This window comes from Hesperophylax consimilis, chromosome 24 (genome assembly GCF_061612785.1).
Source record: "Hesperophylax consimilis isolate HC1 chromosome 24, BYU_Hcon_1.0, whole genome shotgun sequence".
Lineage (NCBI taxonomy): Eukaryota > Metazoa > Arthropoda > Insecta > Trichoptera > Limnephilidae > Hesperophylax > Hesperophylax consimilis.
Genome location: NC_142859.1, coordinates 1355599 through 1375773, shown reverse-complemented (window position 1 = coordinate 1375773; position 20175 = coordinate 1355599). Strand labels below are relative to the sequence as shown.

Below are 20175 nucleotides of genomic sequence, written 5' to 3'. Positions count from 1 at the left end.
TACATTTAATATGAAACAATTCTAGACCCTTTAATGTCTCTGCATACGGTTTTAGGAAGTAGTTGGCAATTACTCACTATTCACAAACAAATAATATACAATTAAGAGATAAAGATAACGTCATCTGCAATGTGTAAGTAGGTACACTAAAATAAAATATTACAATAGTTCATTGGGTTAAAAGAAAAGAGGTGCCGAATAGTGTATTTTAATGGTTACCCGAAAGTCTAATTATAATGTACATGGCGATCGTCCTGGGTATCTATTCCCCAGTCTCGATCGCTCGCAATTTCCACCGAAAGTACATACACTGGTAGAGTTTGTTATTCTTGAGTCTCACCGAAAGTACATACTACACGCCATACGTCAAAATTCATTTGACTTAAACAATGAGTGGGTCGAAGCAGTAGAGATCGGCAAAACTGTCAAAATCTCATTGCACCCTGGTGAATTGCCTTATACAAAAAAAAAATCGTTTCCCGCGCGCTTTTCGAAGTTGGTATCGGATTCGTTTAGTTCTTCAAAGTTGTTTTAACCATTTTCTGGCATTTTGATATGTATCCACCACCGCCATTCATTTCAGAAAAAGTGCGGTAGCAAATAAAAACGTTGACAGAACGACGCGGCAACGGTTTGTTTTTGACATTTCAATATTTTTTTTTTTTTTTTATTATTTTTTTTTTTATTAATATCAATAGCAAAATTTGTACATTATGTAGGTTTAAAGTATAATATGAGTATATTTTTTGTATTTTTTTCACAGTCCTCCTCACTAGGGTTTCCTGTTCTGAGGCGGCCTGTAGTTTTTCTTAAATTTTTGTATTTAGTTTTGAATTGTCTTTACATTGTCTTCATAATGTTTGTAAGTTGATTGTTACTTTGATCTCTAAGCCATGTTTTGACTTTTGGTTTAAATATACTCATTTCGTTTATTTTTTTGGTTTCATTTGGTAGAGCATTGAACAATTTTATAGCATGGAATTTATTATTTCTCTGTCCAAAGGATGTGTTCAAACTGGGAGTAATCAGGATATTTTCGCTTTTTGCCCTGTTTGTGTATTTATGTTGGGCAGTGGAGTATTCGGATATGTTTTTTTTCAGTTTAAATAAAATATTTTTTGAATATAGTTTCTGTACATTGTAAACATTGAAGTTTTTGAATATTTCTTCTGTCGGAGTTCTAAGCGGAACTTTCAGTATAGTCTTTAATACTCCTTTTTGTGCTATATTGAGCCGCTCTGTGTGAGTGCTCAAGGCAGACCCCCATCCAGTTATTCCGTACTCTATTTGTGATTGACACAAAGCATAGTATACTTTTTTAATATCGTTTATAATTAAATTATATAATATTATAATATTATTTTTAATTAAATCCATAGAAACCTCAAACACATCAGAAACATAGACAATATTCACAGGGTTGCCAACACAGTCATCTCTTCAACCGTGCGACACTCTAGAATGTATACATATAGAACTTATGACAAAAGTCGTAGAGATTTTCGTTCGTAGATGGCGCATAGCAAGTAATTCGTGGTAGAGACTCTGGAATAGATACCCTGTCCGTCAACGAATCTCGACGTTCACGCCCTTAATCTGGTCTCCCGGTTGTGCCTTGAAGAGTGTGCATGGGAAAGTAGCGGAAGTACACGAAGACCCTAAGGACTAAGTAATCACCGGGTCACTAGAGGCAAGGCGGAAGGTCGTCAAGTTCGCCCGGCCATTCCTCAGGACTGCGCATGTCTTAGGGGGAGGCGTGGGTGATCGCCTAGGTGTACACAGATATGGGGTATTCCACCCCTTCCACAGGGAGAGAGAGACAGTATTAAACAGGTACAGTACAGTTGTCGAGGATGATCACGGAGCAGGGACAGGACAATATTGTATTGTCTTCTGAATTGTCCTCGTGTGATCCCGGAATATCTCTGGGAGAACTGTCTTGGTTATTTGTTCTTCAAACTACTGTTCACACTAGGACAGTGAGTCCGAAGCTGGGACAAAGTATTGTGCTGTTCTCGTGTGATCGCTGCATTAGACTGTGATCAAGTGTCGAAAGATCAATGTATTTTGTAAATATATCAGACCCGGTTGTATTACACACAGTCATCAAAAACTTGGTCGGGGGAAAGCTCTCGACTTCAAATCGATGCGATGAATTTGTGTAAGGACTTCGGAAACTGTAACCGGGTGAAAACAGTTTCTGAAAATTATTGAATTTTCGATGGAATTTGAAATTAATTGACCTATATACACGGAATTTCAAAAACAAACACATTTAAGTACCCTATACGAAGGTTGTATTTTTATTCTTGGATTAGAAAAACATTCGATAGCCAATTTTTACTTGAATTACGTATAATATTAAAAACTCCCCGGAACCATTCGGAAAATGGCATCCCCAATTGGGGTATGCTTTAAATATTAATGCAGTTATTTAAGGTTGAAGGTGGTATTTGAGGTGGTGTGGGGGCGGGAGGAAGATACAGAAAAGGAATATTGCAAAGCACCTTGCTATTTCAAACTGATCACTTGATTCGGCCAAAACCAGTTCAAGCAACAACCTTTCGCTTTTTGAGTGGTGGTCTATCACCAAGGCGATATTGACGGAAAACTCTTCGCAAGTTTTTGTTCCTATTAAAGAATGTGGAATTGTTTGTAGAAAAATCTCTAAAAAATCAAATTTAAACTTCAAACATTTTCACCGCATTTTCCTCAATTTTCTGCCCGCAAAAACAACCCAAGATTTTTTTTAAAAATCAAAAATAACTTAGGTTACGACGCGACGTCTTGAAAAACGAAACCAGATACATCTTCCAAATCGAATTGGAGCATCAGAGGACTGTGAAACTTGATAATCCTTAAATTAAACGTTACACAATGGATTAGGAGGATTCACCGATTTGACTATTTTAGTGAATAAAGATATCTCATTACATTAGATCACATTTATTCACTAACCACAATTGACAGAGGTGATAGTTCACTTCTCACAATACACCGAAACTAGGTTCAGGTTAGGTTAATTGCGGTTTTGTTTTTTACTTACTTTATGTTGTTCTTCTAAACATAACTTATAATTTTATAAACAAATAGTTTCTGTAAAAAAACGCGGTTTTCCCCGCGGTGAATTGCTGGCAGTAAAGTGTGATCGCATAAAATTTTGGGCGGTGAACATTCCCGGCGGTGAATTGTGGACGGTGAACTATGGTTGGTGAATTGCAGTCAATTAATTTTCCTAGAACCTAATGAAATATACAAAGAGTAACAAAATATTAGTTAAATGATCAGAGTCAACATTGTGGGCGGTGAACTTTTCCGGCGGTGAATTGTGGACGGTGAACTATGGTTGGTGAATTGGAATCAATTAATTTAATTAATTAGAACCACACGTAAAATTTATTTAAAAATACTTGAAAAACGTCGGTTTATGCAATGAAAGAAAATCATTAACAGCGACATTAGATGAGATGTGTTTTTTTTGTAACATGATATTTCATGAGTTTTAAATGAATAATAATCATCAAAATAGTTACATTGATAGGCAGTTTCTACCATTCTTCTGGTGCCATCTCCTATCGGAGGTTGCCATCCGTCATCGGTACACTGCTATAAATCAGTACATCAGTATACAACAAGCAACTTTCTTTTTTTTTTTTATAGTTAATACCTCACAAGAGTCCCAACTGCTCCCGTCTGGAGCCAGTGAGACTATGGCATCCCCAATTGGGGGATGTTGTGAGGCTGAAGGTAAGTGGGGAAGGGAAAGAGGAAGGTGGGGAAGTACCTGGCTATTCAGATCTAATCACTAAACACGGCTAAAGCCATTTGGAGCAACGTTTCAATTCTGAATGGTGGTCTTACACCAGGGCTATACTGGTAGTATCTTCCACTCTGGAACGTGCCGCAAATATACTATATATTATTTTAATTAATTAATTGTGGATTAACACAAATCAATCAAATAAAATTTATTTGCGCACGCCGGGTTCGAACCCGCGACCTTCGGAATGGCAGTCCAATGCGTTACCACTGGACTAAGCCGGCCGTCAAACTTACTAACTACAAACACAATGTTTCATAATCTATTTATTTGACGAACGAACTTGAAAATGGTCGCGGGATTTGTTGTGTTTTTTCAGACTACAGGATGAACAATTGATTTTCCGATAAAAAATTTGACTTCACAGCCATTTTCAAAGACATTGATAAAAAGCTATTTTAGTTTTTTTGATGATAGAAATATTTAAAATTTAATTAAAAATACGGTTGGAATTTCATGAACTATTTATTACAAAGCCTTATTCAGGGACAATAGAAGCCTTCTGGACCTTCTCGGTAGAAAAATTAGGTTTTACTTATTTGGCGCTTACCGCAGAATATTTCAAAGGAAGGTATTTGGCGGTAAGATTTAATAACGCAGGAATTCTGGTAAAATCTTTTGACCACTTCTCAGAAGTGCCTTGAAAATGACAGCCTCAATCCTCAAGCCCAAGGACTTATTGGGCTTAAAATTTCAGAACGAACAAAAAACATTTACCGGAAGTTAAAAATATATTTTGATTCATATTTTTTATGAAAATCATTTCATGGACATTGTTATGCACAATAAAGATAGATTCATAGTGAGAAGGTCACTAAACGAAATGTACCTAATCATGTAAAATACTTTCAGTTAAAATCCCTGAGGAAAATAATTTCCCACGGCGTCTATAACATCATTAGGGATGCTGTGTGAAAGGTATTTTTAAGAAAAGGAAGTAAAGAAAGTTCTGGGAAGAATAAGGTATTAAGGGTAGATACGAATCTAAGGATCAGATGTCCAGGAGTGACGAACGTATTAATATATTCCTTCTGCTGCGGTTCAAAAATATGGCTGGCGAGCGACCAGTTGGAAGTCAAAGGATCTCCCCAAACTAATCTGTCCCGATCTGGCCCGCTAAGCAGGTGATAGTCAGGTGCATTCGCCGTCAAGACCTGAACACACCTCACCCGATGAACCCGGACACCAACTTGGGGTGACCTTTGGCAAAGGTGTTTTTTGTTTTGTTTTTTTACATCACACTAGGGGATGCTGTGTGGAGAGTCTTTTAAGGAATGGAAGGGGAGGAAAAAAATGTAATGGTTGGGTAGGAGTCTGGAGATCAGTGTGTCCAGGAGTGAAGGATGTAATCCATCCCTCCATCCCTCCCACTGCGGTGCAATACGATGTTTTGAGAGGCCTGCTGGAGAGGTCATAAGGTCTCCTTCAACCAGTCTCTTCCAATCCAGCCTACCATGCAGTTGGAGGGCAGAAACATCTGTCGCAAAGACCCGGACATACCTCACCCCACGAAACCGTGCTAAGTCACCAAACGTAGCGAACCACTTGGGGCGACCTATGGCAGAGGTGTTGGATATCCAATAAATACTTCCCGGGGCGGTGCGGTATCCAAACCCGCCTCCGAAATTAAAGTTAATGAAGGTAGGTAAGAGAAGGTAGTTTTGTAATTTAATACGATAATTTTATGGCAAAAAGTAAAATTTGATTGGTCATATCATGATGCCTATCGAGCAAACTTATTTATAAAGCCACAGTTAAGCTAGCTTGGCATTTCAAAGAGAATTATTATTAATGCTAAAACACTCACTGTCAGCCTTCATAAATAAAATAAAATATTTTTCGATGAGTTTGCTAGATTCGAGTTTCGGAAACATTTATTTCAAGTGTGTCAAAAAATATAAATATAAAACTTTTCGTACGAATTTTTTATCATAATTTTACAATGGTTTGAATTTTTGGTGATTATTGATTAATGTCTATTCTTGAATACACATTTAATAAATGATTACAGCGGTTTATATTGTAGTACAGAGAAAAGGTATAAAACATAAAGAACATAGGTTGATAGGAGAACCTGTGCCGATGTGTTAACATGTTTGTGATTAAGTGTGACAGGTGTGTGTTGTGGTAGAAAGTTAATTTTTTTTTTCACAGACATATATTTAAACATGAAAACACACATTTATATGTGTGTTTGTATTTTTGGATAATTCTTGAAAAACTTGTTTAATATTTAATTTAACTTATTATATTATGGTTTTGTTTGGTTTTGCATTATAATCTTTTGAATAAAGTGAAAATCTTGATTCTTTATCCAGGCTCCTAAGTCAGTAATTGTTTCAAAGTAAAGGGCATAATGTTAAAAAGTTTGGTTGCATAGTATTGAAAGTGTATTTGTCCATGTGTAGTGTGTGTTATCGAAATGTTCAGTGTTTTATTTGTTGAGGACCTGGTTTTTATTATGGCTTTTGGTTGATTTGTAACATGAAGATGTTGATGATGATATATGGATGAGGTGTAGGAGAGCAGTTTTGGCGTAAAGTTGTCTTATTGACATGACATCTAGTGTTTTGAAGATTTTGTTTTGGGTCTGTTCAGAATGGTACTTGCAGTATGAGTTTTATTATTGCGTTTTGAACTTTTTGAATTGTGTTTGTAGCACTTCCCCAAGCTAATATTTCATAAGTGGCAATGGATTGACACAGTGCCAAATATATTGATTCGAGTATTGTTAGTGGGAAAATGTTTTTAATGGATTTTATTAGTTGCAAGACGCGTTTTAGTTTATTAGTGATGAAAGTAATATGTTCAGTCCATTGTAAGTGTGTATCAATAATAACTCCTATGAATTTTATTTGTTTTACACATTCGATGTGTTCGGATTGGCAATTGGATGATGTTTATTTACAGTCATGCAAAAACAAGTTCTAGTTAGAAGAAGGTTGACCTCTTTGTGTAATACTATGTGTGATGTATTTTGTTTTGATTGCGTTAAAGGTAAGTGTTTTTCTGTTTACCCATTTTTCGATAATTGACAAATTTTTTTCAGCTGTTATGAATAAATCTTTCCATGTGGCTGCTTGACACAGAATAACTGTATCATCAGCGAAGGTCACGATTTTACCATCAATTTCAATGCCACATAATTTGTTTATGTATACGAGGAATATTAGTGGGCCAAATACACTCCCATGTGAGACTACGTACGTGATTAAATTGGTTCACTTGTCTTGTTGTCAATTTTAACTTGTTGTGTTCTGTCAGACATAAAACTTTTCATTAACTCAAATTCTACTACATTAATGCTAATGTTTTTTAGCTTCTTGAAAAGTTGTTTGTGCGAAATTGTATTGAAGGCTTTAGATAAGTCCAAATAGATTGAAATAACTTTTTTTGTATCTAAATTATGTGTCATAAACTCGGTTACAATGGCAATTGCGTTTTCTGTGTTCCTATTTTCTCTAAAGCCATGTTGGTTAACTGAGAGTATTTGCATGTTTTCCAGATAATTTTGCAGCTGTTCTTTTATTGCTTTTTCAAGAATTTTTGACAACGTGTTTAATAGTGTAATGGGTCTTAAGTTTTTTATATTATAAATCTAATGGGTATATGCTTTTGCTTCTTTAATTTTTGAAGTCGACGAAAGTTTAAGTTTTTTTTTTCGCTTTCACAGAAGTCAATTCCCCATCATCCCTGCTTAACTTACAACTAATTATTCAGAATCAAGATGGCTATATTAAACAACATTGATTTGGCTAGGTTAAAAAACAGACCTTACTGTCCATGGACCCAATCTTCCCCTTTCCTATTCCCTCATTTAAATTCCAAGAGATTCACAAAATTTTCTAAATGGGAACGTAATATTGCCACTGGCTATGTGTAGTTAAAACTCTTGCTCAGTATTCCACAATAAGAAAATTTAAGATTTACAAAATTCTTGGTTCAATTCCTTTGTCTTCAGTAGCGCTAGTTTTATTACTTTAAGAAATTCTTTCAGTCTACTAAATCTCCTAGACTGGTTTTCCAAACTATTCAAATTCGCCGCTTGTATTCTTGTAAATTCCGTAAGGCGGTTTTCTAACCACTACTGCAATGCAATTTGCTAGAGGAGTTTTATGTTCATGAACGGTAGAGCATTCGGGTCAGTGAGGCTGGGAAAACAGGTGCATTGGTCCGGAAGGTGATGGAAGAAATAGAACAGCAAATAATTGAGTGTGGTTCAGCAAAGTGAAGGCATCTAGCCAACAAAATGCCGAAAAAAGTTTACTTAGTAGAAGTGTGTTTCTTATTTTGTATTTATAGACGTCTTATTTTATGTATTGAGTTTATAATTTGTGAGACATTAATTTGGCGAAGATGAAAAGAAATATAATGATTCTAATAAAGAATGCGCCGTTCTGTTCCAAATACATAGAATGGTAAAAAAAAACGGTTTATGTCAACAAATTCTACATGGAATCAGAAGTTTGGCATAGTGTATAATATGGGCTCCACTTGGTAGGGGTTTGGTGATGAACTATATTTTGCTGCACATGTTGCCACAGTTTTAGTTACGCAGAGAGACCTTTGATTGCGGTTGCGGTTGCGGTTGCGGTTGCGGTTGCGGTTGCGGTTGCGGTTGCGGTTGCGGTTGCGGTTGCGGTTGCGGTTGCGGTTGCGGTTGCGGTTGCGGTTGCGGTTGCGGTTGCGGTTGCGGTTGTGGTTTTGGTTGTAGTTGTGGTTGTGGTTGTAGTTGTGGTTAATTGTTAAGGGCAAGAGCTCAATTAATGATAAAAAGACAATCTCACCTGCATCCTGTGCCCACTCCAGTACGGAAGACACCTTGGCCCCTAGGGAAGAGGAGCAGTTCTCAAAGCCTGCCCTGCCGTCCAAGCCTAGAGTCTCATAGTTCGCCTTCACGCCGCACAGGAGGGCGGTGGCGCAAGCGGAACTCTCGCCTGTCTGGGCGTTCAGGTTGTAGGTCTGCAATTATAAAATCAGACTTTATTTCTCGGTAGTTCAGTAATAGTGCGATTCTTAATAATTCTTCGTTCCCCAGTTTTACTTTTACTTTTACTGTGTCTTTTTCTATTTCTGTTTTCTTTTAGAATTATTGATATATATTTCTTACATTAACCACACACAGATATTTTAAAATTAATTTTCTTAGAACCTATGTCATCTGTTGAGATTCTGTGTGGAGCGTCTTTTAAAGGAAAGAAAGTAGAGGAAGTTCTGGGAGAGTGAAAGGTATGATGGTTGGGTAGGAGTCTAGGGATCAGTTTCTCCAGGAGTAATGGACATATGAATATACCCCTCGCACTGAGGCGCAAGGCGTTGAGTGGAGAGACCAGTTGGAGAGGTCAAAGGGTCTCCTCAAACGGCAGGCGCGTCCTCACCAGATGAACCCGGGCACCCCTGCTAAATCTCCAATCGTAACGAATCACTTGGGGTGACCTATGTCAGAATGTGTTGGTTATCCAATAAACGGTTCCAACTTAGCAGGGTTAACAAGGTTAACATCTTCTTCTTAACGATAAATCATATTTTGGGATGCTGTGTCGAGGGTCTTTTTAAGGAAAGGAAGTATATGAAGTTCTGGGAAAGAAAAAAACTATGAGAGGTTGATAGGAAATTGGGGGTTAGTGATGTATGCATAAATCCGTCCCTCCCAATACTGTGAAAGTCCGAAAGAATCCGGCTGGAGAGGTCAAAGGGAATTCCTTAACCGGCTAATCATAACATAAGACTCAGTTTATTATGTATATATATTATCAGTTGAGTAGAAAAAAAATCTATTCTTGGGAATTACATCATGAGGAATCACAATAACTCAGAAATGATTAAAACTAATTGGGAAGAAAACTGGGAATTAAGATAAATAAGCAAAAAGAAAGAATTATTTCGAAGAAAGGTTTAGTTTTCTAGGGAACAATTTTCACAAAATTCACCTCGGAAGGAAATAGTAATAATGAGATAAATCATTCAATTTTACAAACTTCACGATTTACGTAACATATTTAATAATAATTTACAATTTATTTTAATTTTTTTTATTTGGCGTCACCAAGAAAATGAATCTGAAATAATCTCGAAACAAAAGCTTTACAGTATTTTAAAATCCATCTCCATTTGAATTTCGTTTAAGTTTACGTCAATGAATGAGTTCAATTCTGAAAAGCGAAAATGAATCCATTCTCCGACATCCGATTGAGCTGAAACTCGCAGATCTTTACAATGCATTATATTATAGGTGGCAATACAATTACGCATACACATAAACACATCTCTTTAAAATCGGATGATATTATGATAATAAAAATAATAATCTTTAATTCACGATGTTAATATATCCATTATTATTTTTTTGATAAATTAATGTTTTTAAAGACAAGATTTTATTTATGCATAGCACAAAGGATAACAATTATTTTTATAAGCAATAATTGTTCGCCTGAAACAATCATCCACATTGAAAAAATCTCCTGATAAAAAATATTTCGAGTCCCGTTGGCGTCATGTATTTTTTATCAGGAGATTTTTTCAATGTGGATGATTGTTTCAGGCGAAAAATTATTGCTTATAAAAATAATTAATATATCCATTAAGGCAGTTAATATACGCAATTAATATTGGTGCTACGTAATCGGAAATAAGCTCAGTTGTCTACGTGGTTGACTCAAATCCCTGGGGAGAAAGTTTCAATCCTCAATCAAACCAGTTTTAAAAAAATCAAGTTTTAAAAGATATTTTTAAATTTCACAGTACTTTAAGTGCCATGGGGAGAAAAGGTTCAATCTTTAGTCAAACCAAAAAAAATATCTCCCAATTGGTCTACTAGCCAGACCAAGATACGCTACTAGGTGAAAATTGAAAATAAATGTATGTACTATAGTTTAAAAAGGGGTTTTAGGGGTTGATAAGTTGATAGGGGCTTACAAGTTTATTTTCACAATAGAGAAATCAAAACTATTTGGAATACATTGACAACATCATTTCTTCAAATCAGTGTTATCATTAAAAACATCATATATTAAAATTTTTATGTCTATATCAATAATGTTTAATTAAGGTAATATTTATTACGCTAAAGCGTGATGTCAAGTGGTTAAAATATAAGTAGAATTTTAAACGCCCATCAAATTTAACAAAATTTACGGTTAAAATTTATTGCTTAGTATTTGTTTTTTATTAATCTACACGTAAGCGAGATATACGAGGTCATCAGTTTTGTACTATAAACAGGAAGTAGGTTTTGTAATATTTAATGGGCTTTCATTGTAAAGCTCCCATTTTTATGGCTTCCATGCAAATCTCATTCTAATGGGTTTATTTTATGGCCTGTTTGTGGAGTTATTTTAATGATCCGCCATTATTTTTATGGTTTGGATGCCTAAAAAGGTATTTCATTAATTTTTTCGGAGAAAGTAAATACTTTGGAGTGTGACATTATATATAAAATGAAAAAAAATACACTTTATAATGCATCACTTTTCAAATTAAATTGAATTTTTTGGGAATTAAGAAAAACATGGTGATTGAACCATCAAATTCAATTGTCGGAGTAGTGACATTGAATTATATCACTCTTTGAGATTGTGCTGAGATGTGTTCAATTGCCCTTTTCCTCGGTTACCCGGTTAGTTTACTCTTCATAAACTTATAGTTATCATAAATTCAGTTACACATTAATTTCAATTATATTGAGGATAGAGGACAACTGTGTTATTGTTTTATTTGTGAACTTTGATATTTTACAACTCTCCTACGAAGAGGATGCATATATGTTCTGTTCAAACAATCAAAAAATGGTTACCAAGCAACTAAAGACAGTGGGAATTTAACACATTTCAACCCCTTCTTAAAAAATCTTAAAAACTGATGAAAAAAACTAGGTATGGTTTTTCGGCCATTTTTTTTCATGAATTTATATCACTTGTCAAAAGTGTGTTGAATTGTCACTGTCCTGAGCTGCCATGGAACCCATTTGAAGATTTTGAGGATTTCTTTCACAATCACGCTTGTAGATCATTCTTGAGTCAAAAAAAAAGCGATCGGTGTTATCGTAGAATTTTTGTTTTTCCAATTGCTTTGATTAATTTTCTCTCAACTTGCAAGGACGCGATGCCCAACAATGGCGTGATCAATTTTCGGTGATGGATCGTCAAACTTTCCTTGTTTAACTTTTGGTTAGTGAAACACATAAAATGATTAACCTTCGACAAACTCTTACAGAATACTATATGCATAAATGTATCCATTACCAAAGAGTTCCCTGACTTATGGGCGTTTACACGATGTTTTTTTCGTCCATTTTCCATGCGGGTTGTCCTTTCATATGGATTTGGGTTAAAAAGAGATTTGTTTAATTTTTTAACCAATTAAGATGGTCATCAAATCAATAATTAAAATATTATAATTGATTGTGAACGTACTGTTCGCTATGGTGAGTTTTGCGGTAATGTTTGTGTTGACGGCAACGGCAAAGGAAAATGACGATATGTTTTCATATGCTCTATTTCTGATGTTTAAGATGGTGTCATTTTTGGTAATTTACCACCCTAAAAAAATATTTCTTCTCTAATGGCAACTATCTGTACTAAATCGTAGGCTTAAAAATAATGATTTGGTAAAGCAAATATTTTTTTATATGGTTTCCGTAAAAGAATCGGCATAAAAAAAGAATCAGTGTAGAACGCCCATTATCTCGTGTTTTACCAAATATTTAATATTATCAGTATTTTAAGACGTTTTATGTACGTTTATTTATGATATTAGGAAGCCAACGAATCTTCAAGTTTGTTGACTTCTTCAATATGTTTGTTGAACAACTCATTGTGATATTTTTTGGTTTTCTTATCTTCATGTTATTGACTTTAGGTTGTTGTGCTAGCGTTAATTAAACTTAATCATTGTTTATGATTTCCCCGTCGTAATGCGAACTGAGTGATATATTTATTCTCTTTTTGAACTTGTTATATATTTTTATTTTTTATTTCATTTGGAACTATGCGTACTTTTACTCTTACAGTTATTTAATTTTCATGCCATCTCTCTCGTTCAAGACTTCAGTCACACCTTTATAAACTATGGATATTCGGACGTGTAAAGTTGTCACAACATGTACTGCATTGCATGTTGAGTATATTTATTCACGAATTTAAATTAATATTTTTAGCTTAATTTTTTTCAGAATATTTTATTAAATATAAACTATTAATACGAAAGAAAATGCTGGGTCAATTGATGATTTTCCACTAACTTGTGTGTAGAAAAAATCTCTTAATATCAGGGAGGTTTTTTAATCGATATGCATAATATTTCAGAAGGTTAGTAATTTTAAGGTTCATATTCACAAAAACAAGAAGTTTCAAAAGGCAAAATACTGATAGAAATTATTTTTCGTGCTCTATTTTTTTTAAAGAATCTCAATTTTGGTACTTTAGAATTCGATAAACTTACCGTTATACGAAAGTTCTGCTTAGATGTAGATATTTTTAGTATTTCTTAATATGTAGTTTTATTTTAAAATAGAATTAAATCAGTCCATGAAAGTAAGTACACCACTATTTTAATAATATCCAAAGTGTTTTGGATGAAGAGGGTTCATCAAATGTGAATGCTTTTGTGTGTGTTGACATTTGTAAGCTTTTTGAACACTGCCTTAAAACGAGATACTTTGCTTTCCTGGGAGAACTTTTGAAGCAAGTGTAAGAAGTTTCGATGGGCAGTCCGTTATCTCCGGAACTTCTTTATGAAGAAGTTTGAAGAAGTGGCACTCGAGCCAGTTTCAGCTGTCCCTAAAGTATAGTGGCAATACGTCAATGATGTTTTCACCATTAGGTCTCCCGGAATAGAAACGCAGAGTTAATTTCTGGAACATTTTAAATAATTTAATTTCAAAACAAATTCATTATGGAGCTGGATAAGCAAAATAGAATCCTTCCTTTTCTAAACTTGGAAGTGATGCGAAATAATGGTGACAATAGTAGACGAGGCTAAGCTCAATAGTTCTTGGAATCTGATAACTGACAACTACAGGAAAACTATAAAATAATACAAATTATAAAATAATTCCAACTCCTAGTAGATTGGAGTTGGTGACACGGTATCACATCTTCATACTTAAGAACAGACTTCTTAACAATTGGACCAGTTCAAATCGCCTTCAATCATTACAATTGGTCCAATTATTGTTATGGAAGGCGATTTGAACGCCAAACATAACTACTGAAATAACTGCAGAGGTAATGCAAATACGCTCTTTACACACATGCGATAACAGCGCAATTATTAGAATGCCGACTGGGAATGATTCAAAAGGGAAGTCAACGAACGAATACATCTCACTACGGGAACTCGCGCTCGCTACAAGAATTCTACGCAGCCACAAGCACTCTCACGGAGATTCTTCAAACAGATCAAGCTACACGCATACCTCTCAAAGAAGTACACTTATACGCAATCAAGCTTCCCAAGTAGGTACGTTTGATCGCTCATCAAGGGCAAAAATCGCCTGTGACTTATGTACCACCGCACGCGCGACAGTTATTTCAAGACAGCCTATAGCCAAAGGACATTCGTAGAAGAAGAAGTCGTTGAGGAACGATGCAGAATCAGCCTGCGGTCGATGGCCGGCCCAAAAGACATTCGTTTAAAATCCGTGTTAAATAAAATATTTCACAAACTATGTTTTCAAACTTCCACCATTATAAAAAGAATGCGACTGTCTTTAGAAAGCGGCCCGCCTTCCACTTCCTAGTCAGATTCAACCGACATTTCCTCCCTCGGCGGGAGAGTTGCTCGCTCCAAGAAACTATAGACAATCACGCGAAATAGAACAATAAATAATTACTTAATTACCAGTGTATCAATTAAGTACTTTACGCAACGGTATCATAACAGCCTGAAGAGCGAAATTGCAGATCTCAAGTGCGAACTTAAGAATAAAAAAGTAGCATCGCTCACGCCAAAGAACAATTCCTTATGGAAAATGGCAAGCGCGCTGAGACAAAAAAACCATACGATCTCCCCTAGTGAAATTAAAAAGCTCAGGGACGGCGCTGTCGCTACAAGAAAAAGCGGACACGCTCGCCGACGCGTCGGACGGGTTTGATAGAGCCTACGCGGCCACATACGGCCTTTACGACCCGGTTGGTAACGAATCGTAGCTGAATCTCTTCGAGACCTGAGCAAATTAGAGCAGAAAAACTCTGTCGACATCCATTTTGCTACGCCGAGCGAGATTGCAGTCACAATCAAGCGATTGAAAACGAATGATAACACAACGAAGCGATCAAAAACATAATATTTTACTCAAACATCTCCCTCAAAAAGCCATCATTTACACTACAAAACTGTTCAATGCCTATGTCATAACCGGGCACTTCCCCCAGATGTGGAAATCGGTGACCGTGCTGCCCTTTGCAATGGCGAACAAAGACCGACTTTGTACGAATTTACACACAAACTGACTGAACGTTTTTACAAATCACTCAGACTTAGTAAAAGTAAACTCATACGAGACATCGGACAGTACAATTTCCCAAGCGACTTTACCTTTAGGTAAAATTTTCAAATCATATCTTAATATTACTTTATTGTAGACCTACCCACGATGTTTACAATCAAAAAGTGAGTTATTTTACAAACTTAATAAGGTATATACTAAATACGCATTTTAAAAACCTTTTTTTAATATTAAATATTATATGCCAAATAATAAAAGGTTTTAAAACTGTTCGTTTTGGAGTTGTAACTCTATAAAAACGTTTTCAAAGCTTGGGTGACGGCTTAAACATAGAATTGTAAAGGTTGTGTAAAACGAAGGTAGATTCTGATTATACCCTATTTATTCCAGTTACCTAGGTTTCTAGAAGACTTAAATTACATAAGATATGAGCAAAACCCCTAGTAATTTGCTTGGCAAATTAATACGAAGAAAACTCATCATGTCACAAGTTTCCTGAGATTATTAATTCTGGGTAGTTTAAGTTCGGAAATTTTATTCCACGTTTTCAATTTTCTAAGATTTTTAACAGGATTTCATCTAGCAGAAAAGAACTCGAGTTTTCAAACTCGGCCCATTATAATGCTGAATTATACATTTCACTACTCAATATGGACCTTAAATAACTTGCATATAAACTTGAGTTTCCAGACCATAGATTATGTGATAAGATTATATAGATAGAACACTCCGGGCCTTGACAAAATAATTACATCTTGTTGTCAAATATCACAATTTGACATTCAATTTCAAATAAATGTTCTGTTTGACCGGTCGGTGGCTGAGTTGACATCGCGTTTAGGTCCCACCAGGCGTAGTGTGCTCAATTTCTCGGTTGGCTAAGTCCTCCATCACAACACAAGAAACATTTTCCGCATACTGTGGTGGTAGTAGTATATTTTTAAATATTGTCAGGTTATTTGTAACCAGAGAATGTTTGTCTTCCTTTAAAAAAAAGTTTCCCAAATTGAAATATGGTTTTTGAGAGCGGATGGAATAAGATTTTCATCTTACAAAGTGCAATCAAAAATATTAAATTCTCAACTTAAAAAAATAAATCAAATACTGACGATAACAACTTAAAAAAAAATCTTACTTTAATTGGGTGAGCCGTAATAAATAGACCAAACTGTGAATTGTACCCGTTTCCATTTTATGTAACGTTTTGAATGCAGGTATAATAAACATTGAATTGAATTGAATCTTGAAATTCTCTTTCGTCATATAAAAAAATATTAAACCATTCGAACGATTTTTGGTAAATTATGGCGAGTTTTAAAAAAATTTTGAGCGATCGCTTGTCACAATGAGCCAATTTTATTGAATCTAAAAATTTGGAATAATCAGTGAAATCTAGATATCTAGATTCATTCATTGGCTTGAACAGCTGTAAGCAGTTTCATTTATTTATATATAAAATTTTGAGGAATGGTATTAATTAAATAAAATAGGAAAAGTTTTTTTAGAGGTATTCAACTTTACAACGAAATAAAACACATATAAATCATGGTAATTAATAGATTTATTGGATAGATAATTCTATTCAGTTAGTGTTTAAATGTGATTTAGAGCAAATGGGCACCACCGCTGGAATACAACGCAATCTGGAAATGTAATTATCAAGCAGCTGGAGCCGTTTTGCATATCCTTATAGAAAATACTCTAAAGAATTTTCTCAATCCAAGATTACCATGATCCTGGAGGCCAATTCACAGGTCCATAACACTATATATTTAATATATATATGTTTTAAAATTAATGTAAAAAGGCTCACCGCAATCAATTTAGTGAAGGAAGCATTCGATAAGCGCATAATTTTGTGTTATGGACCTGTGAATAAAATATGAAAAAATGCTATAAAAGCTTTCAAAAGTCTAATATTTGAAAACAAAATTGAGGAAAACAAAAATAAATTCAGACACAAAATTACAAAATGGATTATAGAAAAAAAAGACAATATTACCAAAATTTCATAGCATAAAATAATAAAACCTACACGTAATACAAAAAAAAACCAATATAAAACACACATCACTCACAAACACCCAACATATAATATAAATATACCGATTTTTTACTTTATTTAATTTAAAATTTATTTTAATTTAATTTTAAATCTATATTTTTAGTTTAAATTTATCTTAATCTTATGTTCTTTTTTACTCACCAACATTTTATATATTTTCCTTAAATGTAATGTACAGCACGGGTAAGTAAGTAAGGAAATGTAAGATATTGTACCTAAATAATTTTTTTTTTTATTTAATTGGTAAAAAAAAAAGTTAGTAATCATGAAAACGGTGAAATGGCAAACCAAACTGATCAAAAATCAGCTGACAAATCGGCGGTAACTGGAAAAAAGTGTTACCAATTAAAAAAAAAAACACCCTATTTTTCGAGTGGATAAATAAATTCTTATGTTTTATTTATAAACCAATGGAATTGTGAACTAGACATTTAAATTATATTTGTCCTTAAACTTTTTAATGCCATTTTTCATTTTTTCGAAGTGATTTTTGACATCACCATATAATATCACCAGATTAAGTATTTAAATTCTATCATGACAATATATTCGGCAAGATCTAACCTAAAAAAAACTTTCCGTTGATTAAATCCAAAAACAAAAAGCAACTCACCCCGAGGGAAAAGTTTCATCCCAAATATTACATAAAAAAGCAATTTCTTAAGAAGATTTAAGCTTTTGATATAATGCAAATTAAAGCAATATTTTGAATCTAATGACAGTATGGTGCCATACTTCATATTCATCAAATCTAAAATCTAATAAGAACGGAGCGTATCTGAACTAACGAATGCTGATCATTAATCTCTGAAGGCTTAAAAGATGAGAAGGAATATTGAAAGTTTGTTCAGATCAATAACTTAAGCGATCTTAATCAACTCAACTATACTTCTACAAAGGTTACGAACGTAAGCATATTTGAAAAGTTCTTTGTACTCATTGAACAAATCGAAACTTTAAAAAATATATATAGGGACAGTGATTGTGTGGTTTAATGCTACGATAACCAAATACACTCCGTAGTTTATATTTAATGTTGTTTTAACATGTTAAATTTTTTTTTATCGTAACATACAACGGGCAAACTATAAACAAAGTTATGTACCAACTAGCGGACATTGCTTACCAAAACCGCATTCATGACAAGCGGTTACAATTCCCAAGCTGGTAGTGTCATGCAAATAACTTTTTTACAAAAATAATAAGTCGACTTTACGCGCGTATTTCGTTAAATCGTAACAATTTTCGTTCACGTTTTTTCAAGGTCCCAGATAATTTTTGGAAAGGTACTCTAGGTATCTCTAAGAATATTCTTAAAGACCACCATTTTAAAAAGCATTCTAAAAAGGCTTTTTCTAAATTTATTAATTTAGAAAAGATACAGCAAACACCTTAATTGCAGTATTTAAGGTTCCATTATTGAGAGTAAATCTCACTTAACACAGAAAAAAACGATGTCAAAATCATAAATAGAGACATTTCTCTAAAGGTTAACATTTCAAGATCACGGGTAAGTGAGGTGAGGAACGCAAAACTAGACTTTTACTTAAATTATTATTACTTTTATTATAACGATTAGTATTCAGTACCTTCTTATATATTTTATGAATTCCAAATGGTATAAAGCGACAATGCTCAACTTCGGAAAGACCTACTCTTATAGACTTCATAAAAGACTTCCAAGCTTTGAATATCCAACTAGGTATTTACCGTCCTCTCAATTGGTCTGTGGACCAAACGAGAGCTGAAGGAATTTTCGTTTTCCAAGTTTTATCTTTGAATTCAGATCAGCTATCCCCGTTATTCTGACCGTCGCGTTTAAAGCGATCCTCACAAATGGATTGAATAACGAATGGGATAACACCTTTTAATATGGAAACTTGCGTTTTACGGATACTGATGATTTGTCACATTTCTGTCATTATTCTCCGAATGCATAATACCTTTAAAAATGTCGAAAATTTTCTGGCTCTTGACGAAATACCCGAAGTAAACGAAATCTCTTTTTTATTTGACCTCTGTTTTCTTTTCAGCCAAACACGACAAGCGTCAAATACTTGCAGGCTTTGTGGTAGTAATTTTGACAAACTTTGTCTTTTTCTTAATCCACTCACTAGTGTTTCTGTCTCACGTGGAAAAAAAAGGCTAATTATGATTTCACTTTTATAGTGTAATGTAGTTTATGCAAGAGTCTCAACTGCTCCCAACACTTTGGAGCCAGTGTGACTATGGTCCCCAATTTGGATATATTGTGAGGCTGAAGATTGTAAGGAGGCGAAGGAGATGGGGAATTGTAAGTCGGGCAAGAAACTGGTGTTCAGATTTGGTCACCAAACACGGTTAAATTAATTTCAAGCAAAGTTTCAAATCTAAATTTCTGTCTACCACTTCGAACCTACTAACGTATTTGATTTTTCAGGTCCTATTATTTAATTTCAATATCGATTTTATTAATGTATTGGTGTTTTAATAATTGGTAATAATTTTTCCATAGGTACTTGTTTATTTAATTTTTTTTAAAGACGTCTTTATGAATATCACTTATGTTTTCGTTAATAAATGTAGAAATGAAGTGGAATTTTTATGCGGAAATAAACTCACTTTCCGACATCCGATCTAGCTGACACTCGGCAGATACACTCGTTGTCGATGATAATGCATTCTAACAACATTTGGTGGCAATCGCGCATACACACGCGGACATATAAATAATTGATGACATTAATTGGATGACATTACAGCGTCTAATATACGAAATAAATGCAGGAATCGGGATTTGGCTCAGTTGTTGTTGCGCGGTTGACTCAAGTCTCAGGGGAGGAAGTTTCAATCCTCAGTTAA

General features: G+C 34.4%; 1 protein-coding gene across 1 annotated transcript in view; it reads right to left on the bottom strand.

The window, feature by feature from the left end:
* LOC149411790 (alkaline phosphatase, tissue-nonspecific isozyme-like) overlaps positions 1-20175 on the bottom strand; it is a 306816-nt gene that overhangs the window by 181322 nt on the left and 105319 nt on the right. The window contains exon 4 of the mRNA XM_089646240.1: positions 8608-8782. Coding sequence (XP_089502366.1) covers positions 8608-8782 — 175 coding nt within the window. The remainder of the gene's footprint in view (positions 1-8607; positions 8783-20175) is intronic.